The 17,866-nt window shown below is 38.2% G+C and overlaps 1 protein-coding gene across 2 annotated transcripts in view; it reads right to left on the bottom strand.

Annotated features, from left to right (window-relative positions):
- Nucleotides 1-17,866, bottom strand: part of LOC132826766 (copine-8) — a 359,716-nt gene that overhangs the window by 136,146 nt on the left and 205,704 nt on the right. For both annotated transcript variants that reach the window (XM_060842950.1, XM_060842949.1), the window contains exons 7-8: nt 11,951-12,014; nt 9,177-9,280 (exon numbers count right to left, since the gene is read on the bottom strand). In XM_060842950.1, coding sequence (XP_060698933.1) covers nt 9,177-9,280; nt 11,951-12,014 — 168 coding nt within the window. The remainder of the gene's footprint in view (nt 1-9,176; nt 9,281-11,950; nt 12,015-17,866) is intronic.

Raw genomic sequence — 17,866 nt, 5'->3', positions numbered from 1 at the left:
GTTTTGTCAGGAGTCGAGGTGGTGCATTCGTGCGCCCGACACCCAGGAGTTCCGTGGTGGAGCGTGAGACAAAAGACAGCGGACCGGGGACAGTGACAGACACAGATTTATTGACAGAGCGACTGTGTGTGTGTAGGTGTGTACAAGTATTGTGGTGTTTGTAAAAGTGTGTGGGAGAAGAAGAGTTTGTGTGTGAAAGTCTGTGAGAGAAGTTTGCATTGTTGCCCTAGAGAGAGAGAGAGAGAGAGAGAGAGAGAGTGTGAATGCTGCTGATCACTAGCAGACAGTGTCTGTGAAAGAGAGAGAGTGTCTGTCATTTGTTGTCAGACTTGTTGTCTGTCATTTGATTCAGTGTGCTATTTTTGATTATAATTTCATGAATGCTTAACGTGATTTTCTTTCAGGATAGAATTTTAATAGATATTGAGAGAGGAAGAAAAGATTAGGTGGTATCTGATACGGTTGATCCCCATTGTTTTTTGGGAGAAATTTTTATGTTTAAATGAATATATTAAAGGGTGGACAGCAGGAAAATTTATTTTTGACAACAGCTTACAGTGGGAAACGACGGAGATAGTGACAAAGAAAGATAGAAACAGAAACAAGGGGGGGGCAGGCTTTTAAATCAACTATGCAAGTGAAAGAGTAATGAGGTGTTATGAAAGAAGACCCCAGAGGGCAGGAGAGGCAGAAAAGAGTTTTTGGATCTCGGCAAAGAATATAAACAAAATGTAAGGAATACTAGATTTATTGTACTCCTAGGAGTGCAGGTGGGGATTGCGAGGAATCTCTCATTTCCATGACCCTAAGATTATGCATTTCTTTTTTGAAAAAGCCTGATGAGATGCGGTTTATGCACTTTGTATAAACCTTCTTGTAAATACAGATATACATAATGTACATATTTAGAATAACAAATGATGTAAATACCAAGTAAAACTTATTACTATTTGTATTGGCAATTTTTGTGAATTTGAATATGTTCTAGTAGAGAAAGAGTTTTCCATCCAACTCTTCCAATGTTCTTATAAATATAGAAGAGACAGCAGGTAATCGTGCTCAAAATTTATCACACCAGGTAACACGTCGGAAAACAAATTAATATTCAAAAAAAAATATCTTGTTTAGAGTGCATCTTATTGGATAGGGTCCAAAAAGCGTGAAATATCTGTATTGTAGGAATAAAGACAATAATGCAACTAAATTAATATGGAATTTAGTAATCTGTGATGAAATACAAACTGATTTTAATAATTAATGTTCTAAATTACTAATTGTTGATTCAATTTCAAAATAAAATATTAAAGCTGCAGTCGCTGTAGATAAGGATTATAAGCGAAGCAATTTCTATTCCAGAGATTATAGTATTTGTATTGTGGGATTTGGCTATAGCTCAGACGCTCTATTTTGCGTGAGTAAAGTTTTTAAAACGTTACAAGAAAAAAAAACCTTTGAACTTTGGTATAATTCCTGAACCTATAAAGTTCCCTTTTATGTCCTCCCTGTGTCAGTTCATAGCAAGTACAACTTCCAAATAAATTGTGAATATGTTTTAATGTATAAATACTGCATGGTCTGGGCAGTCATTGACTTCCAATTTTTTTCTCTCTGGTTTCCATTGCCACCGGGGTGAAATTGCTTGTGGTTTATAATGATTTTTTTTCAAGGGGTTTCTGTTTGCACAGCTGGCGGTTTGATTGCTTTTCTCAAGTGGGTGTGAATTTCTGTGATTTTTTTTCTCAATGGACTGCGGCAGCCAGGTGTGTGTGTGTGTTTTTTTTCTATTGGACGAGGAACTCCCATTCAGCAATGGAGGGCTCTGATTGGCTAGAGAACTCCCATTGAGTTTAATTCACAGTTGTATAAGCGACATTGAGATATTTTTAAAATTAAAACAATATAGAGCCAAAATATGTAGTGCCCTGGACTCAGTATTATGTTGACAGTGACTTCATGGTCAAGTTGCAGACAGAGTTAATTTTTCTTTTAACCAAAATAACGAACCGAAGTTTCAGAACAAACAGATAAAGAGACAGATAAAGAAAAATGGAAGGTGAAAGAAGACAAAGGGAAGAGAAACCAAGAGAGAAGGATAGATAGAAGGATTGCGAGGAATAAGGGTTAGGGGTAAGGAGACTCACAAAGGACTGTGCAAACAGAGAGAGAGCGCGTGTATAGCTAGCAAAACATTTAATCCTTTGTGATTTGGTTTGAATGCACATTGGTTTGTTGGTGATTGAATGAGTAAGTTTTGTTTCTAGAGCTTGAGTTCCAGGACTGCTGCTTAAAGTGATTTCTCTTTATGTGAGCTTAACATGATTTTTTAAGGCTAATAACTTCTGTTCTTTTATGAGTCATGACTCCCTAACTACCTTTCTTACTAACCTCTTTTATTTTTACATAAAAGCAATATATGAAGGACAGTCGAAGTTTCGTTCGACAGTGGGTAATTGTTAAAAACGAATGTTTCCATGGTTATTATCTGTGACCTTGGATTCGACCATTGTGCATGCGTTAGAAGTTTTTAACTTGAATTGACAAATTGTTGTAAGACAGCTCTGATTATTTTTACGACCTAAAGTATTTTAATTGAGTAATGATTGACCAGCAGTACTTAAGAATTCCAAACCTGGTTATGACGGTTCTAGGAAAGATGAGATAAGAAATCAGATAGATTTTTCCATATTGGTAATATAACTCTGTGTACTAAAATGTTGCATTTATATTCCTACAGACTTCAAGTCAAGCACTTTCTCTTCATTTTTTCAATTATGCAGATCTGATGGTGGCTAAAACCTTTTTAATACTTTGAACAGGTCTTCGTTATTAAGCATCTGGACACATACCTAGTAGGCTGTACAAAGACTTCTATGATTAACTTTAGCCTTTTCATTCACTAAATTTTAGTTGTGGTTAAGAGTAAGGGACTTATTCCCCTTGTTCACTATTAAGTACTGGATATGAATTTAGTACAAGATTTCAAAAAACTGGAAGATGACCCTACCCCTGTTGAAGGAGGAGCTTATTGGTCTGTAATTAATTTGTGAATGGATAATGGGTATGGGTTACAGTACAAATACCAGACGCTAATCTCTTCTGAGATTCAACAACAGATCACAGGTGAATCTTGCCTAGTTTAGTAAATTAGGACTATCTTTCAGAAAAGAAGTGTATTTGCAGTTTTTGAGAAGATATGTAGCTCAGGTTCTAAGTTTACTCACTGAGCTGAAAGGTTTGTTCTTGAACATTTTGTCATCACGCATTGTTAGGAGGGGCACAGAAAGTGTTTGTAAAGAGAGAAAGGGCGAGTGACAGGAGCAGAACGCGTAAATGATGGTAGCTGCGGTTGATGAGGTAATTAGGGGAAGAATGCAGCCAAAAGTGAGCAACTGGAGCAGCGAGTGATAGCATGTAGGGCAGAGAAGAAAGGGAGTAGGGAGAGACATGGAGGAGCATTTGATAGAGAGTTTGAGCGACAGGGGCAGAGGCGAAGGTCTCCACAGGCAGGATGCCATTATTGTGGAAAGATAGGGCATTTTAGAGGAACAGGAGAGGACCGGTTAAACTAATCTACCTCATAGCGGGCAAAGAAGGAATTGCAGCGGCTGTCAGCCTGGCCCCAGACCAAGCTGAGTTTTGAAATCAACAGAAGAGGTGGGAAGTATAAAATGGAAGCTGTGGAAATCGTACAAATGCATTTATGGATTGAATTTAAATTTGTCTTACTGAATTAGATCTAGCAATGTTCCATCAGTGCCACAGTTAAACTTTCAGATATGTTTCATGTCAATAAATGCCAATAATTTTCTATGAGTGATTCTGTGGTATTTGAGCAATTATTATAGCTATGTTTAAAGTCAATTTTAACATTGGAGGTCAGGTTTTGGGAAACTTTATAGGCTTAGACATTGAGCAGGATAAGTTGGAATTGACTTTGAGACAGCAGCCTTAAGCTTGTTTGCATTCTGATAAATTCTGCTGGGTCATCACAGAAAGGTGGTTTTGTATCTGAAAGAAGAAAGTTGTTAGCTTGTTTGACCAGTTCAGTTGGGTGTGCAGCCAGTTTTGATGTGTGGGAACTAGTTACTATAATGAAATACGCTATAATTGAGGATGTTTAAGGACCTGTACTGCACTGTATTTTTCGATGTTCTATGTTCTAATATTCAGAGATGTTTGAAGTAGGAACAGAATCATGATAATGCACACGCTAATTGTATAGACGACAAATGAGAAAAGGTTTTGGGGCGCATCCTGGACTAGTTGTTAATCAGCAGTTTGCATGTCTGACCAGGAACGTTTCCAGTTTTGGTTCTAGGTGGTTAAACAGAAAAGTGAATGACTTGAAGGTTGAAGGTTCAACTCTTAGCACATGGTAGTAATGACCAGATTAGGTTCAGATCAAATAATGAAGTCTGAAAGATATAGTCATCGGGATGTTTATTCTAGTGACAACATTTAAAAGAAACAGTTTGAATAGTGAGATAACCGTGGAGAATGTTTTAAAACCAGTTGAACAGAGAGCAAGGTAATGTAGTCTGACTGAAGAAAAAACATTTAGATTTGAGCTTTCAAGAATAAATTGACTAAAGCAAAAGCAACAGAAGGAAAATAAAGGAATGAGAAAGTGGCATTTGGAATGATAAAATCAAGAATATAATGTAGTATAAAAGCATAGTCAAAACAGATGAGGTAATCTTAAGGTGAAGGTGGTCATTTTCTTTTACTTAAACATCGCCAGTACTTTTATTATCATTAAATATTTTCACTGTGCTGTTGCAGAGGAAAGTGAAATTATGATCTGTTAGAGCTCTTAAAAAGGATAGTGATGACTACACTTGTGGAATAATCCATGGAAAAACTGTATTTGAAAGGAAAGTTATGTTCAGGAGTTAGTCCATTTAAAAATGAGATGAGGATTGGAGGTCACTGTTTCAAAGGCCACAGATTTGAACATTTTTTTCGTCCTTATGGAAAATGGGGAACCTTTGGAACTGTTCTGCAAAATGTGGTGTTAAATATAGATTCTGTATCAGCAGGGAGGGAAATCTTCTGTGCTGTACTTTTCTATTTGGGTCCTAAGATACGTGGGATTACACAGTAAATTGATCCTCCATAGCCTGAATAGCTGAGCATTTGGGAACCATTATCAGGATTGGAGACAGTCAGCATAGATTTATGAAAGGGAAGTCAAGCTTGACAAATTTACTGGAATGTTTTGAGGATGTAAATAATGAGGTTACCGAAAGGGAACCAGTGGAGGTGGTTTATTGGGAATTTCTGAAGACTTTTAACAAAGTCTCATTAAGGGATTAGTGCGTAAAATTAAAGAATGTGGGAATAGATTTAGTTTATTGAGGTGGATATAAAATTGGTTGGCAAGTGGAAAGATTATGAAGAAACAGGTTATTTACTGAATGGGAGGCTGGGAAAGAGGGACAGTATCAAACAACACTGGCCCGAATGGCAAGCTCACTAAAACCTTGATAAAACTCCGAGCCTTAGCCACTGAGCTGAAGCAACAGCCGGGGGTAAAAAAACCCAGTGATAGATTGGCTGAATAGCACATTCGGTAGATGGGGAACTGTGCTGGGACAGCTGGCCCTTGGTTTATGCATCTCTGTTGCTATCTTTATTACCTGTGGTTGTTGTTGTATACCATGTATCAGGACGCTTGTGACACGAACGATCGACCATGCCCTGACGGGAAAGGATAACCCCCCACCCGCATACCAGGCAGCGGGGCTGGAGGAGCCTGTGATGGGGGCACCCCAAGGGAAGATTACGGGATCGGTATCAGAGGGAATGGAGGAGATATGCTTGAGAGAGAAGCGCGGGACAACTTATGATTTTACTTTATAACTGTATCTCTCATTTCTAATCCTTCCCATATTAGGGCCTCAGAATGTGAGGGCTGAGGTGCAGAGACCCCCTAGTTGTGTATTTTTTTTTCTCTCTTTCCCGTTCAAATTGACAACAGGTAAATTTGTGCTTTTATGCTGCAGTTAGAGATTGTGAAGTGCTATATGTCTTGAGACTCAAGAGACTATTGTTCACTCAAGAGATTCCTAGCCATCATCTGGTATTCCTAAATGGCTTCGATTGGTCTCGACGGCCACTGTTCACAATGATAAGCCAGTTACCACTGCCCGTGTCCGTACTTGACAGCTGTAAAATGGATGTGGGTTTTTATTGGTCAAGTGAAGGTGACTGGTTAGCCAATGACGGGTAAGATTCCTCGAGTGAGGGACAACCTAAGACAGGCACAGTCGTGCATTGACCTTCAGAATAATGGCCTGTGGTCATGTGGTTTTAGCAGATGCCTGGCTTTTGTATCCGTGTCGGGAATCTGGTCAAGTTTCTGGCTTGCAAAGCAGCTTGATATAAGGAAAATCATGGACCCAGCAGTTTGACATTGTATTCACTGTATTTTTGACAAAGGAAAATGCCAGTTTTGTGTCATCTTCCAGAACCGACTTAACAACAAACCTTTGGGAAGGAAGGAGAGCTCATTGAATCCTATTGCAAAAAGATTTGACACTATGTCAGTAGTTTGAAAATTTCTTTTAAGATGTCATGGTATAATACGACCGATTTTACTGGGAGGTTGTACAATTGGGTGTTCTTTGAACAGCAGACCTTCATTCTGCAGGCGTCCTAATTCATCCACTTTGTGTTTTCCTCTGGTTCTCTTCACTTTTGTTATCATACTCAGTAATCGTTTTGTTGGTTTTGAGGTGGCTTTTTGTATATGTTTACAACTTTTGAGTGCTTATGTCTGTTATGTATTATTTCACTGCTTCTTGTGCCTTAATGATTGTATGCGAACTGGAGAGGCGCATAGAGTAGGGATTTTGCGGCGCAGAATGCTTTGTGTAGTTGTATGCTGCTTAGGGACTCCTTTCCCCTATAACTATGTCTCCCTAGAGTCAGACAAGCCGGGTTTAGCTAAATGGTCGGTCTTGCAAAGGAGCGACAGAGGGGCGCCCACCGACCGTCTGGGTCCTGACTGCTGCGCGTGAACTGCTGTATTTTGTGTGGCCTCTTTCGAGGCCAAGGGAGGGAGTGTTGGGATGTATATCTAATAAGCGTAGGGAGGGTAGACCTGTAGTTGCTGCTTGGGAAATCGGGGGGTGCTGAGGAGCTGCTGTTTGGACTGTTTACCGAAACTGCCTGTGCAGCTGGACTACCAAGGTCAGACCAATACAATGGCAGCCTTTACTCGGAAACCTTGTTTACGAGACAGACCATCTCGTGGATACCTGCCAAGGCCGAGGCCTGTTCACAGGAAGCCTTTGTCTGTGAGAGATCACGTGTGTGAGTGATTACGTAGCGTTAGCTTAGCGAACAATATATCAAGCAGGGGTTTTTGGAAAGATTTCAGAAGGCGCTTTCTCCAGTGAGCAGAAAACACCTCACTGTATTTTGTACGGCTCTCTCTCATTAAACCAGCTTATATTTTGAATCAGATCCAGTGTTCCTCTCCTTCAAACGAACATGGGGACGGTAGCTCCGTCCTAACAGAGTCCAGGACCAGCGAGCATAGACTCAGAATTAAGGGATGCCAATTCAAAACTGAAAAAGAGGAATATCTTTTAGACAGGAATATCTTTGGAACTCCTGGTCTCAAGCAGCTGTGGGGCAGAGTGCTTGTGTATATTGAAGGCTTAGATAGATAAATACATGATTAGTAGGAGAAATCAACGGTTTTGATGAAAAGGCAGGAAGTTAGACACGAGGAATGTCAGGTCAAACATGATCCAATTGATGCTCCAATTTCTTATGGTCTACAGGAAAAAGGTGGTAAAGGAGTAGATTCATAGTCATACAGCACAGAAAAGGCTCTTCAGCCCATTGATAATTGCAGCTAAAGACAGACTAATCCCATTTTCCTATACTTATCTCATATCTTTGAATGTTATGATATTTCAAGTGGTCATCCAATTTTTTTTTTAAAGGTTGCAAGATTTCCAACCTCCACTACCTTAACAGGCAGTGCATTCCAGATTCCCACCACCCTCTACGTTATTTTCATTTTCTCAAATCCTCTCTGAATCTCCTGCCCCTAACCCAAAACCATGTCCTTTCATGACTGATCCCCTTATCCAAGGAGGACAGCTGTCCCCTACACACTATATCCATACCCCTCAACCTGAAATCATGTTCCCCCTCAGCTGTCTCTTCTCTAAAGAAAGTATTACAAGCTTAGCTAATCTTTCTCTATAGTTCAGTTGCTCCAACCCAGGCAACATCCTGGTGAACTTCCTCTCTATCCCTTCTAGTGCTATCACATCCTCCTGTAGTGAGGTGACCAGATCTGCCTACATCACTCCAGCTATGGCCTAATCAATGTTCTGGACAACTCTAACATTACGTCCTTGCTCTTATACTCTATGCCACAACTGATGAAAGCAAATGTCCCATATGCCTTCATAACTTATTCACTGCTGTGCTGACTTCAGGGATCTATGACTAACTACCCAAGATCTCTCTATTCCATTGAGCTACCCAATGTCCTGTCATTCATTAAACACTCCCTCATCTCGTTTCTTCTTCCGAAGTGCATCACACCACACTTATAGAGTCAGAGATGTGCAGCAAAGAAACAGATCATTCATTCCAACTCATCTATGCCGACCAGACATTCTAAATTAACCTAGTCCCATTTGCCATCATTTGGCCCACATCCCTCTAAACCCTTCCTATTCATATACCCATTCAGATGCCTTTTGAATGTTGTCATTGTATCAGCCTCCACCACTTCCTCAGCAGCTCAATCCATACACATGAAAATGTTCCCCCTCAAGTCCTTTTAAATTTTCCACTCTCAGCTTAAACTTATGCCATCTTGTTATGGACTCCCCTACCCTGGAGAAAATAAATCATGGCTATTTATCCTATCCATGCCCTTCATGATTTTATTAACCTCTAAGTTCACCCTTCAGCTTCTGATGCTCCAGGGATAATAGCCTCAGCCTATTCAGCTTCTCCCTTTGCTCAAACCCTGGCAATATCATTGTAAATCTTTTCTGAACTCTTTCAAGTTTCACAACATTTTCCTTAGAACAAGGAGACCAAAACTGAACACATTACTTCAATCAAGGTTAAATATTAGCTGTATGATCAATATCTGGAAATCAATCTACTGATTAAAAAAACATTAATATATCACTTACGTTCCATCCTCATTGCTTCTGTAAAATACAAGGAAAGGATCCGACTTTCCAAAGAAATCCTTTTTATCTAATTTGTTGGCACAAAGCTGCATCGCCACAATATCCTGAGGGAGTCAGGAAAACATCAAGTGTGAAAGGAAGCAATCAAAACGTTTCTCCGCAAGCTGTTAAAACTGCTAGATATTTGGTTGATGCTGCCAAGGATGTAATGGTAGGTCAATAAATAGAACCATGTGGAAAGCCCAATTATGAGTGTAAGTAAATGGATGTAAATAAATAAATAAATAAATAATGAAAATAGGCAGTGAAAGAAACCACCGAATAGCATGGCTTTTGCAAAATGTACAATTCTCCTTTGATGATCTCAAAAGTATTCGTTCAAGACTAACTTATTTAGCAGTCTAATAACACAAATAAATCTTGGTTGATTACATTCTTAAAAAATAGAAAAAAAAAACAGACATTGAAAATCAGAAACAAAATCAGAAATTTCTGGAAAGACTCAGCAGGTCTGGCAGCATCTGTGGAGAGAAAGCAGAGTTAATGTTTTGGCTCTAGCAACTCTTATTAGTTCCCTCTAGTTCTGAAGAAGGGTCACTGGACCTGAAATGTTAACTGTGCTTTCTCTCCATAGATGCTGCCAGACCTGCTGGTTACTTTACATTCTCTATTTGAATTATTCTATGCTTCTTCAGGACTCTTATGGAAAGCCCATTAAGAATCACAACATAAATCTTATTCTTTCAAACTATATCTATAAAGCAACTAATTTGTAAGTAAGCATATCATAAATGGTATTATTATTATGTAGCCGATTCAAAAGAAAAAGTAAAGGCTTGAAAGCTGCCTGCAAAATTGCTAGTTTGAAATGAATATTTGGAATACACATTGATTCTTTAGTTTTCATGTATTTCAATGCTGTCATAATACATCGGCCTGCCCTATATTCCAAGCTTAAAATTGCACCTCGCCAAGTTGAACAATTCAACTAATATCAATACATATGAAATAAAGCTCTTTGATAATCGCAATTCATTCAGAAAATAAATGCTGGTCCGACATATAACTGAACCAATCAGCATTACTTAATAAAAGCAAAGACTGTGGAAGGTGGAAATCTGAAACAAACACAGAATGCTGTAGAAACATTTCTGATGAAATCAAACCAGATTTGAAATGTTAACTCTTTGTCTCCCTACAGAAACTACCAGGCATGTGGAGTCTCTCCAGCGCTCTGTTTGTTTCAATCAGCTTTACTTTGTACGTAGGATGTATAGGCCAATTCAGCAATGAGAAAAACAGAATCTATGTACAATACCAGAAATGTCAGTTTAAATGTGCAATTTGAATTGTATCCAGTGTGTGAATATGCAATAACTAGTTTAAAGCCAGACTTAAGAATGCAATCTAAATGATTAAGAATAGTTACTTAGTCTATATTCATTTAATAAATATTACATTTTTCTGTTGATTTTATTGTCAAATAAGAAAAATGTAGAAATCCTATTTTATGTTATGTATTGCGTCATTTTAAATTTTCAAATATAAGTTCAAGCATGATTTTTATGATTTGCTTCTGGTGTCAAGAACTTTAAATCTTAATAGCTGTTTGATATTTGTTATTTGATATCAGCACAACGAGAATAAATTGTAATTTCCAGACATTATACAAGGCTATTGGTTACATGTTAAGCCACTTCAATTTCATTCCATTCCAATCAGCAGGTGGTACAGAACCAATGCCTGCGCAGAACTACTAATTGGATTTTATCTTTCATCTGACAATTAAAAGATGCCTAATACAAACTAACAGGCATACTAACAACCATATCTTGGGACTTGTTAATTGTTTTATGCTATAATGGTACTGCCATTTTGATTTATTTGGTTAAATTGCACCTTTAATTTGTGGATGAAATAGAGACAAAGAAAATTTCCTATGAGTCCACTAAAGCATGCTTTCAGCAGCACAAAAAAGGTGCTTATTTACCTTCATTTATGTGATATATTCACATTCCCTTTTGTGACATACATATCAAAAAGGGATGGGAAGTAAAATGCCACAGTACAACTGACAAACCCAAAATTCTTCATTCTGACTTCAAAGATTTAGACACAATAGAACGATAAATTTATACATTACATTTAATTTTCAATAAGTTTGTGTGATCATAATATCTAGTATAAAAAGGATAACGGGCTGTTGTGACACAGTAGTAGTTTCCTTATCTCTAGACCAGAAAGGCCTGGGTTGAAATACAACCTACTCCGGAGATGGGTCTACACCAGAACAGGCCGATTAAAAATATCTAACAGCTTGCGAGGCTGAAAGAGGGAATGTAAGAAAATGAATTTTTAACTGTTGTATTAATCCTCCCAGTTCCTGTCTCCTCATCAACACTCTTTCATAGTTCTGTCATTCATGGAGCATGTGTCTAATCAGCATAGACTCTTTTTACCTCCAATCCTCAGAATAAGGGAACACAATTAACTATGAGGGAACAAAAGCCTGTATTTGCATTGCACCATTGACTTGTCTGAGTTCCTAATGATTATTATCTACTGAGCCCAGTCATTGCTAAACAGATCATAAGACTCACTAATAGTTGTAGTCACCCAAAAGAACATCTCAAAAATTGAAGTTCTGCTTGTTAAATTTCTTTAGTTAGCAGAAACATGACACATAGGTCTCAATTCTAATGGGTAATTTTGATGACACCTTTACTGTATTATGCAGTTCTTCATTTGGACGAAGATTGATAACTTGTTCTTACATGGCAATTGCTCAATTCTTCTGCTGTGAGAATTATTGCTCCACATTTCTTTCCAGGAATTCCCCTGTTAGATTAAAACAAAAAGAAAGTAAATATTTGTTTTCATAAATTCCTTTGGTGAAATAAATTTTGAATAATATTTTCTTCTATGATGTTTCACTTGATCCTTAAATGGCTTAAATTATACCTTTGTTTCAATCGCTGTAAAGAATTTATCATTTTCTTTTGACTGTGAACTGAACTGAGAAAAGGACTGTTTTTCAACAAACAACCGAGAAAGGAGTTGCTGTCCTTTTACACTATTGCTTTGTAAACAGTGAAGAAGGAATAAATAAACGGCATCTCACCAGGACATGTGCACAAAGTCAGATTTGACTGGTAACGAGAAGCTGAATGGTTTTCACAACTGGTCACAATTCCACAAACCAAAGTTCACCAGCCTTACTACAACTGATTATTTTTATCCAATTAGCTGTCTGTTCATAATACTGTGACTCAAGAAAACATCTATTCCTATGTTGAGACCATGAGGTTCATTTGAATTATTACGCTACAATTTAACTTACTACGTTAGTTTTTGCTGACTCTTGCCAATACCTTGGTTTTTCAGATGTGCATCAGCACCTTCAATCCATGAAATTGCAGAGAACAATCTATTTCAGACGGATGTCTTCATATGGTGCAACTAATGTCTGAAGACGCCAATTGTCCAGAATTGGGTTCTGCCACAAATACCACATGAGACAGCCTGGTTGCTTTTAGTATTGGCATCTGTTTTCAAGATGCCATAGCCTCAGGTCACTGGCAACTTTCCACTTAATATTTTACTCCCTTGCACCCAGTGACTCTTGTGTGGTACTCAATATGCAAGAGTTCCATATCAATCTAATCTAATCTAATCTAATCTAATCAAACTTGTCAGCATCCTTGAAGTGAAGCTTTTGGCACCCACTGATGATCTGGTTCTGGTTATGTCGCCATTTAAAAAGATCCTTGGGTATGGATTAATGTTCCATCCTGCTAAAGTGGCTAAAGCAACTAATCCGACTTTGTTTGATGAGTGCTAACAAAGTTGAGAGCTTTGTCTTTAAAAATGGCCATTGCACTTGTGTCCTGTCAGAATACAAACATCACATGCAACAGACAGTGAAGATGGAAATTATTGAGCTTCTTTTGAGAGTTGTGAATTGCCCGTGTTTTACAACCATTCAATGGTTTGGGAACACAGGCATTGCAAACTACCAGCTTGATCCTAATAGACAGCCTAATGATATTTCATGTACATTTCATGAGTTGGTCAAAAGTGGTAGCTGCTTTCCTCAGCTATGTATCAACGTCTGCATTAAGTGACAGACTGCCTCTGTGGAATTGAAACAGCAGCATTTGCTAACCCCTTCAGGAGGAGCTGGTTCTTTAGTTTGATTCCATTTGGTTAGTACATATTTAACTGCAATGTAAACCAACGCATTTGCAATTATTCAAGGACAAATCATGTAAATACCTAGAGTATAATTCACCTTTAAAAATAACTGTTTATAGTAAATTAGCTTTATGAACCTAATCCTGCTTTCCAAAATGTTTTTCAATTATACTCGTGTATCAGAACTAGGTAGTTATGAGCTGATTGGAGCGATCAACTTTTGAAATGTTGGCTTTCTTGTTACACCGGCAATTCATAGCAATGCCTATTGGAGGAAATTAGGAGTGAAGCGAACTGCCTGAAAAATAAAAGCAACTTTGCTGACTTACTAATTTAAAATCTTCCAGGAACCCTGATCTGCCACATTCGCATAGCTAGGATTTTGCAGGGCAAGGAGACAATATCCATCACTCGTCAAGAGTTCTGTCAATCATGTTTTCAAATCTCACAATCCACACCGTTTAACCTAATGATTAACAATAATGTTTATTATCAATGAATAAAACTCAGAATTTTTCTTAAACTTAGATATGCCAGTGATGTTGAAGACATACACGAACACTGGATATAATATGCCTCATCACTTGGTATGCTGTGAGTTGCTCACTGCTTATAAAGAAACCTAGTAATCTGAAAGCTATATCTCACATTCAGGTAAACAGTTTAGTGCTGGGAATTATAGGATAACAATTACATACAAGAAAATTCATCTAATACAACTGGTAGCAATGGCGAAGTACATGATATTAGGTTTTGTCAGACTATTAAGATGACTTTGATAAGAAGAAAGTTTACATTTGTCAAGGCTTGGCTCTTACAGAGGGCCGTCTGAATTAGTGAACTAATATACAAAGACATTGCAATCAGATGGAAAAAAAGTAGGCAGTCACTGTGGTGTTCTCTTGCTATCTTGACATTGATATTTGGGACAGTTGAGTTCCCCACTGTAAATATTGACAAATCTACAAACCCTCTGTGCTATCATCAGGTTCATAACTTTTGGCTTGACCTCTGAACCAAAAGAAATACTTGAAATTCTTCACCAAAGCCTGGTTGCCAGAGTAGAAAACATACTCATTTTGCAGTCAATGTTAGTTGAGTGTTTTCATCCAAAGCCGAGTTGTCTCTATCCTCAGGCATATACAGGCTTTGCATGGTCACTATACCAGGGGATCATACAAGCTTTCAAAACACAGTGCCCTTTGCTGCAAAAAATAATTTAAAGCATCTGTTCAGGTGACACAATGACAGTACTGAACGATGCCAGGCATGTAATCCTTCTGGATTCACTGCACAGGGATATTAATGCTTTGGGAACAGTATCAAAGCATGCTTTGCAGATTGATTCCACTTGCACAGAGCTACAGCTTCAAATGACTAAAGATAGTGCAATGAATTTCTCCACAAATGTGCACAAAACTATCAACTGGCATGTGACTCAATAAAATCAACATGCTATTGAACCTGGAATCCATCAACATTTATAATAAGCTTATGGTCATTATGTGCAAACGAAAGTCAGAACAATGATGAGGACTGACTTAAGTGTTATCATTTAATCCAGACTCCTCTTTGCTTAACTGAGGAAACACAGACACTATGTCATTACCACTTTAGCCTCTTCAAATTACTTATTAAGACGTTTCTCACTTTTAGCATTTTGTTAATTTTTTCTGCATGTATAATTCAAAAATGCTTGCTGCCCTTAGAAGTGCAACATATTATTGCATTGAAACTTGGAAAAGTCTATACAATGATAAATCCAAAATAACAATCAAATGGAGTGTTACCAAACTGAATTATTCTAATTTAATTCTACAGTATTTTAAAGAATGTTTGTTTACACAGTTTAAATTTTTAAAGAGTAATTTTTTTTAATTTATGGTTACTACCCTATACCCTCAGTTAAAGAAGAAACTCCTACAGTAACTGAAGGAAAATATTTTTTAAGCTGTAACTATGGGGGTGACATTATCTGCTAGCTGATTCCTGTCAGACAATGCTTAAATAGTACAGATTTTTAATCAACACGTTCAGAAGTGTTTTTACATATTTCTGAAGCAGGTAGGATTTGAAATTGGGACCTTCCAACTCAGAAGAAGGGAAAATGACAGTTACAAAAGAATCCTATTCCTTTGGTAGTAGGTATTGTCAATCAACCTGCCAGACATGTTAATATACTTGTTGGAATAGGTGGGGCTTGAACTCTGGTCTGCTGATTCTGAGGTAGGGACACTATATTTCAACATAAGAACCCCAACACTTGAATGTTAGATATTTTCTCATCAATCTGTTCAGAGATGCTATTACATGCCTCTGGAGCAGCTGGGACTTCATCACTTGGTTCAGAGGTAGGGACACTCCCAGTACACCACAAGGACCCCAATACTTGGATGGTATATCCACCTTGTTCCTCCACCTGGCTTCATCAAGGATTCTCTGTTCAGAATTCTTTGCCTGAGTGCAATGACATGATTCCATTTCAGTTAGCATGTACACATTGTGATCCTATTAGCTGTGGGAAGAGGCCACAATTAGAAATGGAACCAACCCAATCCAATTGACTAACACCAAAACCACTGTGGGCCACTTATACCAGTTAGACTGCAGCTCAAGAACACATTTTGCTGTCACTTTCTCCAGCGCAAAGAGAGTTGGACAACACTGGCTGAGCCAGTGATGTCCATGTTCATAACAGAACACAGCTAAAATATTAACGCAAAGCAGTTTCGCTGCTAAGCAGCATGCCTTATGCTGGGTCTAAATCCTGCCATACCACGTTCTAAGCAAATGCCAATTCTACTGAGGTTTGGTTTTCAATTATCACTTTCTTTTTGAAGCTGTTGATCAGCTTTATCTAGTCTTCCCAAATGGTACAACTGAGTGTAAAAGTTCCAAATCAAATTGCAACCACTGTAGGGTGACTTATGAGCAATCCAGAAGTTTAAAATACTCCATGCCACAGAAACGTATGCACTTTTTTCCTCCTGTATAGAAAAAAGTAAAACCTCATCATAAATGTAAAGCAAAATAATTCCCTGGCAGCACGAAATAACAAGTGCATCATAAGACAATTTTCAGAATGTTGTTTGCAACACAATAACCTAAAAAATAAGCTGCTCTTGTCATTCTGACAGGTGGTGAACCTCGGTGATAGAATTAATACTTACTCAGGAGAACAGATCCGAACACACTGAACCATATTATTACTATTATAAAGGATAACAGATGGTTCCACTCACTCCTTCTTTCCTTTTGTCAACAGCACACTTTTATTTTCTGAACACAGTTTTCAACAGTTTTCTCAAAAGGAGCTATCACAGCAGAATATTTTAGGATAACTATTTGCGCATGGAGAATGATTTGGAGTGTACAAAGTTAAAAATCACACAACACCAGGTTATGGTCCAACAGGTTTAATTGGAAGCACTAGCTTTCAGAGCACTGCTCCTTCATCAGGTGGTTGTGGTGAAGGACCAGCGCTCCAAAAGCTAGTGCTTCCAATTAAACCTGTTGATTATAACCTGGCGTTGTGTGATTTTTAACTCAGGGAGAATGGCCTTGTCATTTAAACTTGCTTTGAAATGATTTTATTGGAGATCTTCCAAAAGCAAGCTTAAGATCTGAATTCAGTCAAAGTTTCAATTACGGCAATGAGCACAATGTTGACGGGACCATTGGGATAGATTATCACCACACACACACAGGACTCGATATGGTTATGACTAATACATCTTAGATGTAAGCAAATACTAACACACACACACAAAACTTTGTAAGCCAATGTGTTATTTACTCTTATGTTGTATTATTTACTTTGAATTAAGTAACCATGGTTTTATTTGTTTCCTATTATTGAACATAAACTATCTGTGTTGGAATCCTGCGTGCCAGGATTTAGTCTGATAAATGGACAATGAAGAAGCTGGCATGCTGATAGAAGAACTGAATTGTGGGTGCGAGAACAGCAAGGTAGGACAAGAAGATTGATCAAGACAGATTTTTGCAAGTTCCAAAGGCAGTACAATTACATTGGAGAAATGTGCCCCATTAAACATAAACATGCCTTCTTCATTCCAATATTGATGGACCAAAACAGCCACCTGTATTTCTTCAAAAATAACCTTGAAAAGGAAGCCCAGGAAGAAGATCTGGGCATGGCTTTGAACAACTTATTACCTTATATGGCACAGTCATAGCAGGATATAAAAACACCAGGAAAAAAAAAGAACTTGCTGCTGTAGTCAGATATAGAACTTTGGCCATATACTCCAAAATTGAGCCAAGATCTGTTGAGCCAGTGTTTAGGTCAGAGTGGTGCTGGAAAAGCACAGCAGGCCAGGCAGGCAGCATCCGAGGAGCAGGATGTTTCGGGCAAAAGCCCTTCATCAGGAATGGAGGCAGGGAGCCTTCAAAGTGGAGAGATAAAATGGGGAAGGGGGGCTGCTAGGGAGAAGGTAGCAAAGAGTACAACAGATGAATAGGGGGTGGGGATG

This window comes from Hemiscyllium ocellatum, chromosome 23 (assembly GCF_020745735.1).
Source record: "Hemiscyllium ocellatum isolate sHemOce1 chromosome 23, sHemOce1.pat.X.cur, whole genome shotgun sequence".
In the NCBI taxonomy this organism is placed as follows: domain Eukaryota; kingdom Metazoa; phylum Chordata; class Chondrichthyes; order Orectolobiformes; family Hemiscylliidae; genus Hemiscyllium; species Hemiscyllium ocellatum.
Note: the sequence above shows the minus strand (reverse complement) of the source record. Positions and strands in the feature narration are given on the sequence as shown.